Source organism: Pelodiscus sinensis, chromosome 1 (assembly GCF_049634645.1).
Source record: "Pelodiscus sinensis isolate JC-2024 chromosome 1, ASM4963464v1, whole genome shotgun sequence".
Lineage (NCBI taxonomy): Eukaryota > Metazoa > Chordata > Testudines > Trionychidae > Pelodiscus > Pelodiscus sinensis.
In genome coordinates, this window is record NC_134711.1 from 173481021 (window position 1) to 173498864 (window position 17844).

Here is a 17844-nt window from a genome sequence, read left to right on the forward strand (position 1 = left end):
CACAAAATTAAATCTAAAATCTCAGTAGGAATTTGAGAAAAGATTAACCCACCTATTCCTTTAAAGCAGAATGATCTGTATGCCTCAAGGACAAGTAATTTAACTGTTGACATGAACAAATCATTGTCAAAGTTTTAGTTATGGTATGTATGCTTCCTGTAGTGTAGGACTTCTGTTGCATCAAGCCAGGGTGTGTGTATGTTGGAGATGGAAAACGAGGAAGGGTGTAACTTTTCCTGATTCATGTGAATATTTATATAGGACTCCCAGGTTTACTGATTAACATTATATTCAGTTTGCTGCATTGTTCAGTAACATGGTATTGCACAGGAACTGATGATTTAAGTAGGATCTTCTAAAAATTTTGATGGTAGACAATTCCAGTTTTGTACACTTAACCATATATTATGGCTAAGATTTTCAAAAGTGAGTGCCTCCAGTTACGCATGTGTGTAGGCATGCTGACTTTCAAAGATTGCTGGGCTCCAAGAAATCCCCACTACAATAAAAGGGCGCTGTCAGATACTCAGCACTGGCCAACAAGCTTTCGAAAATATTGGCCAAGGTCTAATCAAAAGTTTATCATAAAAGCCAAATATTTATCCATAGATCTGAGTTACTGTTTGCTGAGTTAGTAAGGTTTTAGCCCTTGTTTATGCCACCACTTTTTTTCTAGGTTTAACAAAAGGCCTAGAAATAACTTCAGCTAACCAGCCTCCGATTGAAAAAGCTCAAGGAGAGAGAGTTACATTGCCCTGTACGTTCACACTTGCACCAGAAGATCAAGGCCCACTAGATATTGAATGGGTCTTAATACCAACAGATAATCAAAAGAAGGAACAAACAGTGAGTAGAGAACTTTTTTAATTCTAACTGCATGTTGAAGTTTTCTGCCCATGAGCACCTCTTGTTCTCTGAATTTTCTCTCTTAGGTCAGGAAACTTGTAATCTTGTGTGTCTGTGAAGCACTATGCACAAGACTACAGGTAGAAACTCTCTGGTCCAGCAACATCCATGATCCAGCATAAGAATGATCATACTGGGTTAGAGCAAAGGTCCATGTTTTTAGTTAGCTGGATATCCACATATCATGGATGTGGCCAAGTTTCCTGTGGTCTCATCAAGTTTGTTTTACAGCCACCAGTCTTGGCTCAGTGCTCTGCGCTGTTGTTTAGCTCTTATTTACCCCTAAATATCTTGTAGGAGCCCAGTAAGCAGTGGAAGTGTTGGTAATTCTGCTAGACAATATTGACCTCCTGTGGTTGGGCAAATTCTCTGGTTTAGCACTGGTCAGGTCCTGAGAGGGCCAGACTGGAAAATCCAACCTGTAGTAAACAATAAATGCCAGAGATGATAAACATAATTAAGATGTGGAAGAACAAGTGATTGCTCACTGCTGAGTTAATAGGTTGTAAAGAGAAAATAACTTCAGGATAATTTTTTTTCACTTTTTCAATTACTGTTGAAGTCAATGTTGAGTTGAACTAAACAAGTCAACTTATTTTAAACAGCTATTAATAGAGTTTTCCTGGTTGGGATTATTTTTACACATGATCAAATGTCTTCCAAAGAAATAGAACTATTATTCATTTGAAATACAGGCAGTCCCCGGGTTACGTACAAGATAGGGACTGTAGGTTTGTTCTTAAGTTGAATCTGTATGTAAGTCGGAACTGGCATGCAGATTCAGCCGCTGCTGAAACTGATCAGTTTCAACAGCGGCTGAATCTGGACACCAGTTCCGACTTACATACAGATTCAACTTAAGAACCCCAGGCGTCCCCAAGTCAGCTGCTGCTGAAACTGATCAGCAGCTGATTCCAGGAAGCCCGGGGCAGAGCAACTCAGCCTCGGGCTTCCTGTAGTCAGCCGCTGGTCAGTTTCAGCAGCGGCTGACTTGGGGACGCCTGGGGCAGAGCAGCTCGGGTGCTGCTGGGTTGGTCCAGTAGCGCGGCCGCTCCTCGGCGCTACTGGACCAACTCAGCAGCACCCCAGCTGCTCTGCCCCAGGCGTCCTGATTCAGCCGCTGCTGAAACTGATCAGCAGCGGCTGACTCAGGACTCCTGGGGCAGAGCAGCTGGGGTGCTGCCAGGTTGGTCCAGTAGTGCGAAGGAGCTGTGCTGCGGGACCAACTGGCAGCGCCCCACCTGCTCTACCACAGGCCCCGGGCTTTGCTCCACGTCTCCCTGGTCTGCTGGGGGTGGGGGCACTAGCTGCATCCCCCCCCCAGCAGACCAGCGAGACGAGGAGCAAAGCGGCGGAGGCCCCGGGGCCGGACCCGCGCCGCTTCCAAATCAGCTGGAAGCGCCGTGGGTCCGGCCCGGGTCCGTCCGGCTCACCCAGCAGACCAGGGAGACAGGGAGCAGCTTTTCTCGCCCTGGAGGAGGCGGGCGGCGGGACCAGGCGTCCCGCCGCTCCAGTCCTCCGGGGCGAGAAAATCCCCGTTCGTAACTGCGGATCCGACGTAAATCGGATCCGCGTAACTCGGGGACTGCCTGTATTCAAACTGCTATCCAGATTTGTTTGAAAAAATACCTGTTTTCCCCCTTTTCTTTAGATTGTTATGTACTCTGCAGACAGGATTTATAATCATTATTATGAAGCTATGAATGGACGGGTACAGTTCAGTGTTCCTGATCCCCAAACTGGTGATGGCGCTATAAATATCCTCAATCTAAAGTCAACAGACACTGGCACATACCAGTGCAGAGTAAAGAAAGCTCCTGGAGTACAAAGCCAAAAAATGCAGTTGATTGTACTTGGTAAGATAATTTGTTTTTTTTTAAAGCCAAATTGTTATATGCCATATTATATCGACACTTAAAATGAGAGGTACTTGTGTAAGATGCAAGTCAGTATTAAATTATTAATTTAAGTGGACAAATTGATAAATAGTAGGGCTATCAATTTAAAAAGATTAATCACAAGATTAATAACATTTATCATGATGTTAAACAGTATTAGAATAGTATTTATTTATATTTTTGAGTTTTCTGTGTTTTCAAATATAAGGCCAGGGCTTGGGACTCTGGGTTTTAGTCCTGCTCTGGGCTCCAGCCCTTCATTGATGCCTTGTGCCCCACCCACAGATATGCAATAATGGTGTTTCATTTTTTTAACACACAAAGTTTGCTTTCATTTAATTGCAGTCGTTAACTCTGATTGAGAGCCCTATTATTTAGTGCTCAAAAATGAGAGGATAGATCCTCTCTTCCCCCAGTGGAATGGGGAAGAGGAGTACAAAAATGAAGAAATAACATTTCTTGAAAGTGGCTTAAAATTGGCTTGTCCTTTGTATGAAACATAAAAGTTAGGAAACATAGTCTGATGCCAAGATATGTGCAGTAAAAAATTATTTACTTGCTAAGAATTAATGGATGCAATAATTGACTTTTAATTTAAATAATTCTTTATTTATTAGTAAAGCCAGCAAGGACTAAATGCTACATTGAAGGAGTACAGGAAACTGGAAGAGACCTTACCCTGAAATGTGTATCTCAAGAAGGCTCCCCACTCTTGTCCTACAGCTGGAGGAAATCAACTGGCACAGAGGAACTTCCGGCAACATCATTATTGAGTAATGTTTACCCTTTACCATTTTAATCAATTTAAGATAGATAATAGACTTCTATGTGTTTATTTCAATTCGAAATGATAAGCTTTTCTTATGCCTAGTCTTATTGTTTTAAGAGCCAGTATGTTGCTGGTTGCCTGTATTAAATGCATCCCTTGCACTCTTGGCAAGGAAATATTCTCAACATATACAATAAACTTCCGATAATCCGGCACCTTTAGGACCCAGGAGGTACCAGATTATCAAATGTGCTGGACTATCAGAAGGGGGGGGTATAAAGTGGGTGGGGTGGGGGTGGGGGATTCCACCCCAGACCCCTTATAGCCCCCCCTTCCGATAGTCCGGCTCTGCCACAGGCATCCCCGATTCAGCCGCTGCTGGTCAGTTTCAGCAGCAGCTGAATCGGGGACGCCTGCGGCAGAGCAGCTGGGGTGCTGCCGGTTTGGTCCTGCAGCCCCGATGGGCATTACTACGGGATCAACCTGGCAGCACCCCAGCTGCTCTGCCTCCGGCTTCCCTGATTCAGTTGCTGGTCAGTTTCAGCAGCAGCTGAATCGGGGAAGCCAGGTGCAGAGCAGCTCCAATTGTCCGGCTACCCCGAGCCCTTCCCGGTTCCCGATGGTGCCGGGCCATCAGGAGTGCCGGAGCATTGGAGTTTTACTGTGATTGGTATGGAGTACCAAGAGTTAATGCTGAAATTAAATGCTATGGAATACATTTCCATTTATTAAGAATAATAGTATTGTGTATGAGAGTTCTTTGCAGCTTGATGGGTGTCTCATTTTTTCAAACTAATGTCAAGACAGACATCAGTATTTAAATTTTTAAATAAAATGTGTTGTAATGGATTAACCATTTCTGGAAAATGTTAACCAAAGTTTCTTTAATATTTATAGATAAAGATACAGGTGAACTCTCTCTGAAAAATGCCTCTCAGGAATATTCTGGTACATATACTTGTGTGGCTGCAAACACAGTTGGCACTGATGAGTGTTTTGTTGTGCTAAATATCACTCCTCGTAAGTACTTGCTGTATAGTAATTGCCACAAAATCTTAGTGTTGGTGAATGAGTTAAATAAAATGTTTTAATCCACTTTTAATTTTGTTATATTTTTGAATATGGAGCATTCTTTCAGCTCCAACAAATGAGTCGGCCTTTTGATCAGCATGAATGATTTTTTTAAATTTAAACGTGTATAAGTACTCATGTATCAGTTCAGTAATATTTCTTAGTATAGGGAACATTGGTTTTTATTTTAAGGTGTGAAAGGAGAATTCTCTAGTTTATATAAATACAGGTTCCACCTCTAAAATCCAGGATCCTCTAGTCCTGCAATATCCGTGGTCTGGCAAGACCATGGATGTTCCAGAATCAGTGTGTCCAATTGGGCTGCAGGGGGAAGGGAGCCTGCGAGCTGGTGCACGTCTCTGCTGGGCAGGGGAGGGGCTGGGAGCTTCTGCATGGCTCATCTGAGCTACGCGGGGAGCCAAGAAGCCTTCGGGTGTGGGGTACCAAGAGGGGGGCCAGCAGCATAGGGCCTGAAATGACCTCCCCTGGTCCAGAAAATTCCCTCATCTGGGACCAGTCAAATCCCACGGGTGCCGGACCAGGAAGGTCTAATCTGTACTATAATACTAGCCTTTAACTGAAATCTCTGTTAATCTATTCTAGCTATGAATACAGCTGGCACAATTGCTGGGGCAGTTATTGGAACTCTTCTGGGTCTCTTTTTACTGGCTTTTCTCATCTTCTGTTGCTGTAAGAAACGTAGAGAGAAAAAATACGAAAAAGAAGTGCATCATGATATTAGGTAATGACCCATTGTCTTTATCTTTTGAGCAGTAATATCTGAAACTGGAAAATAACTTTTTAATTTTTTTCATAGGTAATATATGCATTCTGGCTGATTAGAATTCTGTTTTGATCTAAGCCAATATATGAAGTCAGTATGACAACTTACCCTATAATTTTCTAGTCTTAATGAATATCTATTAATATGCCTATTAATATGCCCCCATATCCTATTTTTTGATACGTTTCAAAATGTGTTGTTCAGTTTAAAAATAGATTCTGAAATTGATAAATATTTTGAAACATACTTTTTTTTTTTTAAGAGTAATGAACAGTATCACTGTTTTTGCTACTTTTATTTTTGGAATAACCCCTCCTCCAGAAATTTTACAAATCCCTCAAGACACCAATAATTTCTTGGTATAAACAATTTTTATTTTTAACTGTTTTCAGAGAGGATGTTCCTCCTCCAAAGAGTCGAACTTCAACAGCCCGCAGCTACATAGGCAGCAATCATTCTTCTCTGGGTTCAATGTCTCCCTCCAATATGGAAGGATATTCCAAGACTCCATATAATCAAGTACCAAGTGAAGACTTTGAACATCCTTCTGGTCAAAATCCAAACTTTCCACCATCAAAGGTAGCTGCGCCTAATCTAAGTAGAATGGGAGCGGTCCCTGTGATGATTCCAGCACAAAGCAAGGATGGGTCCATAGTATAGAACGGTGTTAATTTATATTTCTGTAAAATTCTTCACAAAGAATTGTGGGGGGGAGGGGACCTTTTTCCAACTTACATTTAAAAAGTGCACAAAATTGCCATTGAAGAAAATGAAAGAGTAAGTTTGAACAGCCATCACTTTTGCTAATGAATTTTGAATTATTAGAGTATGTTAATTAAATGCTTCAGCAAATTCATTTACGTTCCTAATAAGACATGAAACAGTGGTGGTATTTGGATTTTAGATAGGTTGCTGAAGAAACTATATCAGCTAGATGTGGCATTCTGAATATAAAATAACACTATTTTTAGGCATGAAAAGACATTTAGGCTGTATTTCATGAAGTTAGAATTCCAGTGATTCCACGCTCCAAATTTGGAATGACTTAAATCTTTTGAGTCCTTTGGCCCATTCTGTGATAATGGCCAAGATGTCTGAAGTACTTGAATTATCTAAATATTTTACTGAAAGAATGTGGAAATCTTTAACTTTCGTAATGTGCTTTTGGAGCATCTTCTGAATTGCTGAGAACTCATTACATTGGCTACCAGTTTCAGTTAATGGAATCCAGTCACATTTAATCTGAAAATCAAGTTTATTAATTAACAAGCAGAAATGCTACAGGGGAACTTGCAAACTTTTTGATACGCCAACTGTAAGGGCTTGTCTAGACTGCATTCCTCTCTGGAAAAAGGAACGCAAATGAAGCAGATAGAAAATTAAAATAAAGCACAGGTTTACAAATCTCATGTTTCATTTGCATAATCATGTCTAAGCGCTTTTTTAAAAAAAAACAGCAACTCCGCAGTCTAGATGGATTTCTTTCAAGAAAAAACCCTTTTTCGAAAAGAACCTGTACATCTCTTTCAGGAGTACGGGTCCTTTGCAAAAAAGGGTGTGTGGGGTTTTTTCCCTCCTCCCCCCCCCCCCCAAAAGAACCACGTCTAGACTGTGGGGTTTTGTGGTGGTGGGGGCAGGTGAAGGAGTGTTTCTGAAAAACTTTTTTTTAAAGCACTTGGATGTGATTATGCAAATGAAGTGCAAGATTTGTAAATCCATGCTTCATTTGAATTTTCTATCGAGAGAGGAATGCAGTCTAGACATAGTGTAAGAGAAGAGCATTTTATTATATTCATGCCAAGGAACCCCAAACTGTTTACTGGTATTAAAGAGGCATGATCAAGTTTAGACCAGCTTGTTTATAGAATCTAGTCTTCCGAAACCTCAGATGAACTGTTTTCATAGTTCTTTGTGAATGAACCTTTGTGTGATAGATATTGATCTGTCATGCTTTTAGATTTTCAGAACCTTGCTTTAGATTTCCAAATCCATAATTTGATTCCAAGGAGGTAAGCACCCAAAAGCTCTCCACCCAGATTTAATGGGAAATGTTGAGTGCTGACCCCTTGATAAAATCTGGCTGCTTACTTTGGAAACTTATTTTTGAAGATCTTGATCCAAGTGTATATTTACACAGTACAGCATTAGTCTGCTGTTCTAGAACATTGTGTGTAATATTTTTTGTATAAAAAATTTGCAGAAGGGATAAAAACTTAGTTCTTAATATCCCCTTGAAATGCAAACCAATCTTAAATAATTTCTCTTCATGTATTGTCATTATCCAGAAATGTAGATAGAACTAAAATTGATTTTGTTGAATTTTTTAAAAAAACAATCTTTCAAAATTTACAAACTTTAAAAAAAAAATGCTTGAGTGGTTTCTGTACCAGTTTGACTTATAAGATATCAATAGTACTTTTAATAAGTATTGGGTTGTTATGGATAGTGTTTTTGAGTTTTGCATCAGCTTGCGTCTTTGCGAAAGTGATTTTTTTCAGAACAAAGAATGTTGTAAATTTTAAATGTCAGTAGTAGTTATTAAACTGCCAAGTATTGTTTCAAACAGAAAAGGAAGTTAGAGTGCAACATTGATCATATTATAAGGTAAATGTCTGAACTGCCTGTGTGAAAGATACAATGTATATTTGTATGATGATGGTGCGAGACAAGTCTTTCTCAATAGGTTAGGGAAACTTTAAGCTATATTGTCTTCTCTATAGCTGACTAGGTTTGTGAGATTATTCAGCTTGCTCTTGGATGTTTGTCTTAGTTGTAGGTATGTACACAATTTTTTTATCTGAATTATTATGTAGAGTATAAACCCTTTTCAATCTGAATTTAGACAATGAAGTAGATATTATTAGATGTGTACACAATTTGCCACATTTGGGGACTTTTTTAGATTGTAATCTGATACTGTTAGAATTAAAGTACTTTTATCTTTCATCTGTGCCTTTCCAATGAACTTTTATGCCTGATTGTAACTTAAGTTTTTTAAAGATATTTCTGGTGCCTGAATTGCTTTTTTTCAAAAGGTGCTTCTTAAATATGAAGGTACAGACTTCAAAACACAGCACTGTGACATGATGTCTTCTTACATGCTTTTTTATATTTGTAATTCTTCCTGACAATATTTTGGATGTGGCTTAAGTAACTGCATAATGTTTTGTATTTCAAACTGCTTCAGGTTGTTTTTTTTTCAATGTCTCTTTTTACAAGTTGATAAAAGTTATGTTCCTGAACTCTAGTATCAGATTGGATGATTTAGGTCTCTTTATATGTGGAAAAATGCATCTTTGTATTCATTTTCCAGATACATGAATAAAATAAATGCTTAATTTTAAAGAATTTTTGAAAGCGCAGAGAAGGAAGACAATCCCTTCCCATATCCAGTTATGAACATGGACTGTTTAAATTGAGGGAGACTGCCAGGGTTGAATGATATATTGATACACAAAATATTTTACCTATCCCTAAAATAAGGTGTTTATTTTTAAAACACTGTTACCTTGATCTTGAAAACTGATCTGCTATGCAAAACAGGAGGTGAAGCACAAATATAAAAGCAAGAAGCAGGTCTGGGCAACTAGCTAGTAGTCTGAAGTGCTTGAAAAATCCATCTGTGGATGTGGATGTGAGATGGGTACTTACTGGATTGTCCAGTACTTCTGTCTGGACGATCCAAGAAAGATACCGAAGAACATAAATATATTAAACTAAAGTAGACATAGCTGGATTAATGCATATTTAATGCCCTGTAATCTCACAAGGAAGGAATAAGTGATAGAGAGCAAGAGACAGTATGATGTGCCCTGCCCTCAAATTTTAGTATTTAGAGCTTGCCATCTTGACAATGTCTGTTTATGAAATTACACAGAAAATAAAATAACAGGAACTGACATACATCTCTGAAATACATAGAATTTACCAACTTGGGATAGACTTTGCCTCAACTACTTATCATCCACACCTATTGAATGGACAAAACATTATTATGAAGGCCACTTAATTTCTAATATAGATCTGATTAATAGCACAAAATAAATATTTTAGTAAATTATATTTCCTTTAAATTTGAGGCTAAAGTAGATATCCGATTAATAATGTATTGTCTATTTAAAAGAGGAATTGATGGGACTAAATATCTTGTCCCAGTACTCTCTTCTTGCCCTATTAGAGTGTTGTTACAGATAAGGCTTTTAAGGAAAAGTCTTGCAGGAAGTAAGGACAAACTAGTTCATCAATTAAGACACCAGCCTCAATGCCTCATTCTCACAGTTGTATAGTGAAGGTAAATACTTTTGTAAATACTACATCTAAATAAACTGAAGAAGTAATAATTAGTTAATTCAATTACTGAAAAGTTACTTTTCCATTGTCAATGTGGTATACTCTGATTTTAGTTTGGGGTGAATAAAGTGATAGTTTTATGTAATTTTGAAAAAAAAAAAACCCACCACATTAGGTGAGATCACAAACTTCCTTTTAGTAACATTTCTGAAACAGATATTTAAAGGTGTTTAAATTCTTGTAAGTACATTTTTAAAGTGTGTAGTGTGTTAAAAATGCCTTGTTCCAGTTCAACAAAATAAATACCCATCATATTTTTGTGGATCCCATTGACTATGGTATTTTGCCTATTCAAAAATGTACAAAAGTACACGTTAAATTTTGTGTAGTGTATTGTTACATGTTAGATTAAATATCTGCATATCTCTTGTTTAGTAACAATACAGCTAAGTGTTAAAGGTGTATTTAAAATAGCTGTCTGAAAATCAGAACTTTCCTCCAATAACCATAGCCAACAATTTTTATAGCAGACTTTTGTTCTTTGTACTCTTCCCATGGAGGAGAAAAGTCCATACGAGACTCATTGTATCACTTAAACCCTACTTAAGCATTGCAGTGAGTGTTTATAGGACCTTTAGGCTTCTCAGTGTTGGGGTACATTTCAACTTAATTATACTAAAGCAATACTACCTACTGGAGTGTCTGCAACTGGAAAAAGGTATTCAGTACTTCACGTGCACAAACCGTAGTATTTGATATTCGTATCACTTTCAGCATAAGGTTTTATATTTTAACTATTTAAAATAGAAGCATTGAAATGTGTAGGAGTCAATTTGTTAAAAAAAAAAAAAAAAAGCTGTAGTTTCATGAGACTTGTGTCCTTTTGAAATAAATCTGTTAGAGAAAACAGTAGTCTGTCTTTATTCTAAAGCAGAGCTTTTTTGTGTCTTTAGTTTTCTCTTCCTCTTGTGTTGTTTTAAGGGTACTAATAAACATGGCTGTCCCTACCAGGCTTGTGCTTATCTTGTTCGTTCTTATTCCTTCTTTTGTTACCTCTTTCAAACTGAATGAAAAATATTTGTTAAAACTGATGGGATATTTTAAACTTTTCTGTGGATCCAGGCATGCACCTCTAAATTCTGTAACTTGATTACTCACTACTGTGTAGATCGGGGCTCTCAAACTTAATTACACCACAACCCCCTTCTGATGACAAAAATTACAACATAACCCCAAAAGGCTCCTGAACCCACCTCTTGGTAGGAGAACAAAGCCTAAGGGCTTCAGCGTCAGGCAGGGGGGCCTGTAAGCTAGCCCTGCAGCTCAGGATTATAGCTCTTGGGGTTCAGCCCCGGGGGCTGGGTTGGGCTTTGGCTTTGGCAATTCTCAGCCAGCCCTGGTGACCCCATTAAATGGGGTCCTGACCCACAGTTTGAAAATCACTGATACAGATTATCAGGGCTTGACAAATGGCGGCGAAAACTGCTCGCCAGCCCCATATAGCACATGCGCAAGAGCCGCGAATGAACAGGGCACGCAGCGGAAATCTTCTCGCCACGAGTGAGTAGATTGTACTGTTTGTCGAGCCCTGCAGATTATAGCTTACATTGATTTTTCAAAGTAGATTATCTGTTTTTCCATTTCAGAAATAAAGTATTTGAATATACAGTTATTTCCTCAGGAACTTCATCATTATTGTTGTAGATGTTCAAGTGAGTGCTATGCTATTCTGTTATTTTTCCTTGGTTAGCTAGTCAAAACACGTTGGGTTTGTCTACACTGCAAGGTTTTTGTACAAGAAGCCTTTTGCGGAAGAGTTCTTGCACAAAAACTTCTTGCGCAAAAGCGCATCCAGACCTCAAAGCACATCACAAAAACTATGTGCTTTTGCATAAAAGAGCATCCACACTGCATGGACACTCTTGCGCAAGAAAGCTCTGATGGCCATTCACAGAATGGCCATCGGAGCTCCTGTGCTTTTTCCAATAGGGGTTTCTTGCTCAAAAACCCCTCTGGAGCGTCCATACCTGCCTTTTGCGCAAGAGTTATAGGAGTTATTCCTCCTCGGAAGAGGAATAATTTTACTGGCAAAAGCCCTCTGTCGATTTATATGCACAAAAATGTGCTTGAGGTGTGGACACTCTGCCGGGTTTTGCGCAAAAACGTCCATTTTTACACGCACACCTTGTAGTGTAGACATAGCCATTCTGTACAACAAGATGTCCTTCAGGTTGTAAACACTTCCAAGTTACTTATTTTAAGTACTTTATTACATTCACAAGATAAATTTGGTCTGAAGCCTGTAAATGTGACACATGTGAACACTGGATAAATATTTATAAGCATGAATACCACTAAAGGCTTAAGGAAATAACATACATAACACAACAGATGTTTTACAATATAAAAACACTCAGATACATATTTGCATATGTTAATGCATATCTAATTAAATATGTACAGTGACAAGCACATTTTGAACTTGTTTCAATATGTATTAATAGTTCATCAGTGGAGATTACAGGTTTTTTTATTAGTGTGTTCACATCTTAAAGAGAATAACTTTTCCCCCTATATAGCTGTTCTTTGCTATTCCTCTGTACTGAAAGAGTTTTGTTTTTGACATAGGCTGGGAATTAAAGTAAGCTGTAAATTTGAGGTAGAATGCAAGGAAACTAAGAAATCCAGCATTTTGAATCTTACGTTTCAGTTAAAAAAAAATGGATCTATTAAAATGTTCATAAACAGTTTAGACAGTATGTCCCTTACCAAATGTCATGAGCCATCTCCAAAATGACCCAGTTATGGGATGAGGTATATCTCTGGAAAAAGTAATGCCTGAAAGGAGGAGCCATCAGAAAAAATGTTCAATTAAATTAACAATTCTAGAATACTTATCCTGTAATGTAAATTAAAGATTGCTGATACTTAACCATTTGAATTAAAGGGTTTCCCCTCAATGGTTGAACCTAGTAGGAAGTGAGGTATTTTTTTCTGACCAGCTACATTTCCTTCACTCCGGATGGTGTTATCAACAATTAATCTTCTGCCTCAACTCCGGGACCCCTTGTAGCTCTTCATAAAGCAAGCAGCCATTCGGACAAGCAGAAGAGCACAGTTTCGTCAGTGCCCACATTTCTTCAGTGGCAATTGTAATATCTAGTTTTGCTTTTCCTTGAGACATGGAAGACAGACTAAACTTGAGTCTGCTGTACTATCTCAGAATAGTCTTGAAATTTCTGAATACCATTGTCTCTGAGATCCCTTGCTTCTGAGTTTTGGTGATTTAATACACCTTCCACCTGAGTCCTTAGAACAGGGTTTCTAAGAGTTAGGCCCTGTTAGGCTGTCGTTCCTATATAAATTTGCACCTCTGCAGGTACCAGCGATCGCAGCTCCCATTGGCCATGAATCGCGGACCTTGGCCAGTAAGAATGGCTAGAAGTGGTGCGAATCAGGACACAGCTTTCTACAGCTCAGATTGGATGCAAAATGCCATTCCTGGCCAATGGGAGATGGGATTGCCTGTGCTTGCAGCCATGCAGGTAAAATTTACAAAGTACATAACTCTTGGTACCAAATCAAAATTGTCATAGGTAAGGATGTAATATTTTGTTTGGCTAATTGAATAGTTGATGCAATTTGCATTGACTATTGGATTAATTGATAAGGATGCCTCCACCTTTGAAGATGAAAGTGCTGCGGGGAGCATGGGGTCATCGGAGGACTCAAGCAGTCTCCCCCTTCCCAGCCCCATGTACTCTTTGTGGCATTTCAAAGCGGTAAAGCTGCATGGAGCCCAGGGTCCGCAGGGAAGTCCCTAGCTGAGCTGGGGCTCCATGCGGTGCTGCTGCTTTGAAACACTGCATGCAGCCTAGGACCAGCTGGAGACTCGTAGCTGACCCCGGGCTGCATGCGGCATTTCAAAGCGGCAGCGCTGCATAGAGCCGGAGCATTGCCACTTTGAAGCTCCCCCCTCCCCACCTCTTGCTGCCTCTTTCTGATAGAGGTAGCGGGGATGGGGGGGGGGGGGAGAAATGACTAGTCATTCACATCCCTAGTTACAAGCTCTACTAAAACAGATGGAAAATTCCCTAGAAAAAACACCAACAACATTCCCACAAACTAATTCTTTTTGCAAAAACCTGCCTAAATAGAGAAGGTTTTTCTGGACACCTTCATTTAACTCCACCAACCTGAGCGTGAAATGCATTTTGTCACAAAACTTCTGCTTCCAGCATTATATGGACAAATCTAGAGTGTGCCATCTCTAGTTACCAGTTACATTGGAGTGAAAAACTAAGGTGATCAGAGAGCCTAAACTGTATAATATTTTATGAATCTCTAACCAACAATGTTAAATATTCAATGTTCTTGAAATTCAGTGAAAGCAACCATTAGCTGAGCCTGAATATTCTACAGAACAGACTAAATCTCAAGCTTGGATGCATATAAACACAGTAATTATCTTCCTTGCAAATTGTTATTAAGAAATCCGTAGAACAGTTTCGGAACATTAGTGATTCTACTAAACTTGCATGAAGTCAAGGCCAATGTGGGGACTTTTTTAATCTGCAAAGTATATTAGTTGTATTTCTGTCAGCATGATAGCCGCTTTCCCAAATGACATTGCTTATGGCAACAGAAGCAGTTTTCTTTGAGCATAACTGTGTATACTGTGCTTTTTGTTGGAATAGGTTTGTCAGCCAGAAGTGTGTGCATGTCTTTTTTCACACCCAGGACCAACATAGCTATACTGACAATACACTAAAGAGTAGAACTGGCCTGATACTTATCCCTGATCTTCATTTCCACTATACAAATTGCTAGCACCTGAGAAAATGAAGTGGGCCACTCACTAATTTCACTAAAATATACTTGTTAGTCAAAACTGTTGAGTTAAATATCAGGACTCATTACAACGTGTTCACTCATCAAACTCTAATTTTATTTTTATCTCCTCTCCCATTACTATAGCTTCAGTTTAACATCAGTCTAGCTTAGGTGGGAATTGAGCAATTTAACACAAATTATACAAAATGAGGCTAGTAACTAAACTGAATTTTGAGTTAAACAAGATGACATCTGTGGGACACAGCTGATGGTTTATGGAATACTGTCAAAAGCTTATATTGTGGCTGCCAGTACTATATTTTATGAGTAAATATGATGGCCTGGCCCATCACTTGTAATCCCATGACTGATGAAAGCAAAAATATTTCTTACAAAGTGTAAAATAACCCAGTAATATGATGCAAAGGCTTTGTTTTAACATATATTAATATTTATGTTGTTTGTGCATTCACAGCAGTTTTCCTTCAAAAAAAAAAAGGCATCAGTCTCAGATGAACCACTTTGAATATAAAACAGCTATAGTGAAATCACCCATTTTAAATGTTAAAGCAAAAAGGGAGTTACTAGTGAACCACAGTCCCTCTTTAATTCTTTCCTTGACCTCATCATACTCTTCCACTGATTATATGTTGTAAGTGTGTAATTTAAATACACCAGAATATGGCCACTTTTGAACTGATGCCTCTGTTGGTCAAGTGACTATTGCAAAATGTTGCTTTATCCATCCTCAGATCAAGTTTGGGAAAATAGCAACAGTATCTATTGATACATTACATTAATTCTTTTTTTTCCTAGTTGAGACAGCCTGATGTATGTTACTAACATACAAAGATAACCTGCAAAGAGGTGGAGTCAAGGAAATTGGACTTGTTTGAGAAGATGGGTATTGTAGAAGACTATTGGGTGGTTGGGCAAAAGGAAAAAGATAAATTAAACAAAATACAGGACTCTGTAGCATTTTAAAGACTAACAAGATGGTTTATTAGATGATGAACTTTAGTTGGGCCAGACCCACTTCCTCAGATCAAATAATGGAAGAAAATTGTCACAACCATATATACCAAAGGATACAATTAAAAAAATGAACACACACGAAAAGGACAAATCAAATTTCAGAACAGAAATGGGATGGGGGGGGGGAGGAAGGTAAATGTCTGTGAGCTAATGATATTAGAGGTGATAATTGGGGAAGCTATCTTTGTAATGGGTAAGATAACTAGATCGTTTGTTGAGACTCAGGTGTAAAGTGTCGAATTTTAGTATGAATAACAGTTCAGAGGATTAGTTTAAGTAAATTAGGATAAGTAACAGTTCATAATCCTCTGAAGTGTTATTCATGCTAAAATTCGACACTTTACAACTGAGTCTCAACAAAGGATCTAGTTATCTTACCCATTACAAAGATAGCTTCCCTAATTATCACCTCTAATATAACTCACAGACATTTACCTCCCCCTCCCCCCCCCCCCCCCATCTCCCTTCTGTTCTGAAATTTGATTTGTCCTTTTCATATGCGTTCATTTTTTTAATTGTATCCTTTGGTGTATATATAGTTGTGACAATTTTCTTCCATTATTTGATCTGAGGAAGTGGGTCTGGCCCATGAAAGCTCATCATCTAATAAACCACCTTGTTAGTCTTTAAAGTGCTACGTAGTTCTGTATTTTGTTTCAGCTGCACCAGACTAACATGGCTACATTTCTATCATAAATTAAACAGACATCCTCTAGTGACAAATATATTCCAGCACTGATAAATCATGGTCCGTTATGAGTGGCAGCACACTATTTCCCTTCATACTCAGCCACAGGAAACTCTCATAAAGCAATCTTTTGCAAAACAATTCTGTATTTCCCACTATCCCCAGTGAAGGGATATTATTTCATTATGTGATTTGTGTGTGAGCTATTTACATAGTACTAGAGATATATATGGTGCTTTATAAACCATGTCAGGGTCCTGTCTTTAGTATGATCTCAAAATATTAACCGGTGATGTGACCTCTGTGCTTGCCAGGGTTAGTCATTTGTGTTCTAGAATAATTATAATAAAACTGAATTTTAAAAACCTGATTTGTGAAAATAATTTAATTTTATTTTTAATCTAGTTTACTTTTTCACATGCACTAAATACTACAATATCTGGTTCGAATTGTATTTGTGGGAAGTTTTAGACTGTATGACTTTAAGATAAATCAGTATATTAAATTGTGCACCTGTACCTTTATGTTTTTGTAATTGAGTGAATTTTATAAAATCAAAATATAAATGTTTAGACAAATTGTACTTGATTGTTTTCTAGAGGGACGCTGTTCGTTTTTTAAATGAGGCTATAATGACTTTCTAGCAGAGAATGCATTAAATAAAGTAGTCTTTTCAGTTGTTTTAAAAGGTTGTTAAATTAGCAGAAGTGTTTAAAATGGCCATTCAGTTATTAGCATCCAATTGGGTTAGTAAGTTGCTTATGATAATAGCTTATAACCATTTACAACACTTTCTACTGATGCACATATAATCTGTAATATATACTGCTCATGTCTCTAAAAGCTTTATAACTTCTAATCATTTACAAACAGAACCTTAATATAAATTTGATCAATTTTTTTATAACGTGTACTGGGTTTGTTTTTACTTGTATTCATCTGATATTTTTAAAAGCTTTTCTCAGGAAGGAATTAATTAGTGTTGAACTACCTGTTGCTGGTTTCCTACATTTTATAGTCAGTCTTACTGATTTCTCTTTCTACTAAGGCACTAGTGTTTGCCCGCTTAGTTGACTGGATATACTGAGACACACATTTAGCAAATTGAACAATTTTTTTTCTTTCTATAAACTTATTTCAGCTAAGCCAGTCATGTTACCTAAACTATGGTATGTATGCAGTGTAGTTGTAGCTGTGTTGGTCTCTGGAGTGGCAATATATTTTTATTAGACCGCCTTTGCTTGATGAGAGAGACCTACTTTCCAGCCACACAGAGCTCTTCTTCATGTCTGGTGTAATGTAAGAGTTGCTAAAAATGGTGATCCTTTGCCATGAGGTCTCTGTATTACAGCCTGACTCTATAGAATGGGGAAGACAACTCTGCCCGGATCCGAAGGCGATCTGTATGATTCTAAAGTTTCTCTTTCTCACTGACAGAGGTTAGTCCAATAAAAGAAATTCCTTCACTCACTATGTTTCTGTGGCATGAATAGCATGCTGGAACTTTGCTGTGGTCCAGATTTTAGAGGTTGAACTTGTAGAATAAATAAGGCTAATTTATGATCTCCAA

The 17844-nt window shown here is 38.3% G+C and overlaps 1 protein-coding gene across 2 annotated transcripts in view; it reads left to right on the forward strand.

Moving 5' to 3' along the window:
• The window catches only part of CXADR (CXADR cell adhesion molecule), a 60457-nt gene that overhangs the window by 32173 nt on the left and 10440 nt on the right, over positions 1 to 17844 (forward strand). Inside the window, exons 2-7 of one of the 2 annotated variants that reach the window (XM_075909991.1) lie at positions 677 to 846; positions 2558 to 2762; positions 3422 to 3577; positions 4471 to 4593; positions 5248 to 5386; positions 5821 to 6007. In XM_075909991.1, coding sequence (XP_075766106.1) covers positions 677 to 846; positions 2558 to 2762; positions 3422 to 3577; positions 4471 to 4593; positions 5248 to 5386; positions 5821 to 6007 — 980 coding nt within the window. Of the gene's footprint in view, positions 1 to 676; positions 847 to 2557; positions 2763 to 3421; positions 3578 to 4470; positions 4594 to 5247; positions 5387 to 5820; positions 7823 to 17844 lie in introns of those variants that run through there. The other variant, XM_075909984.1, reaches the window with a different exon arrangement.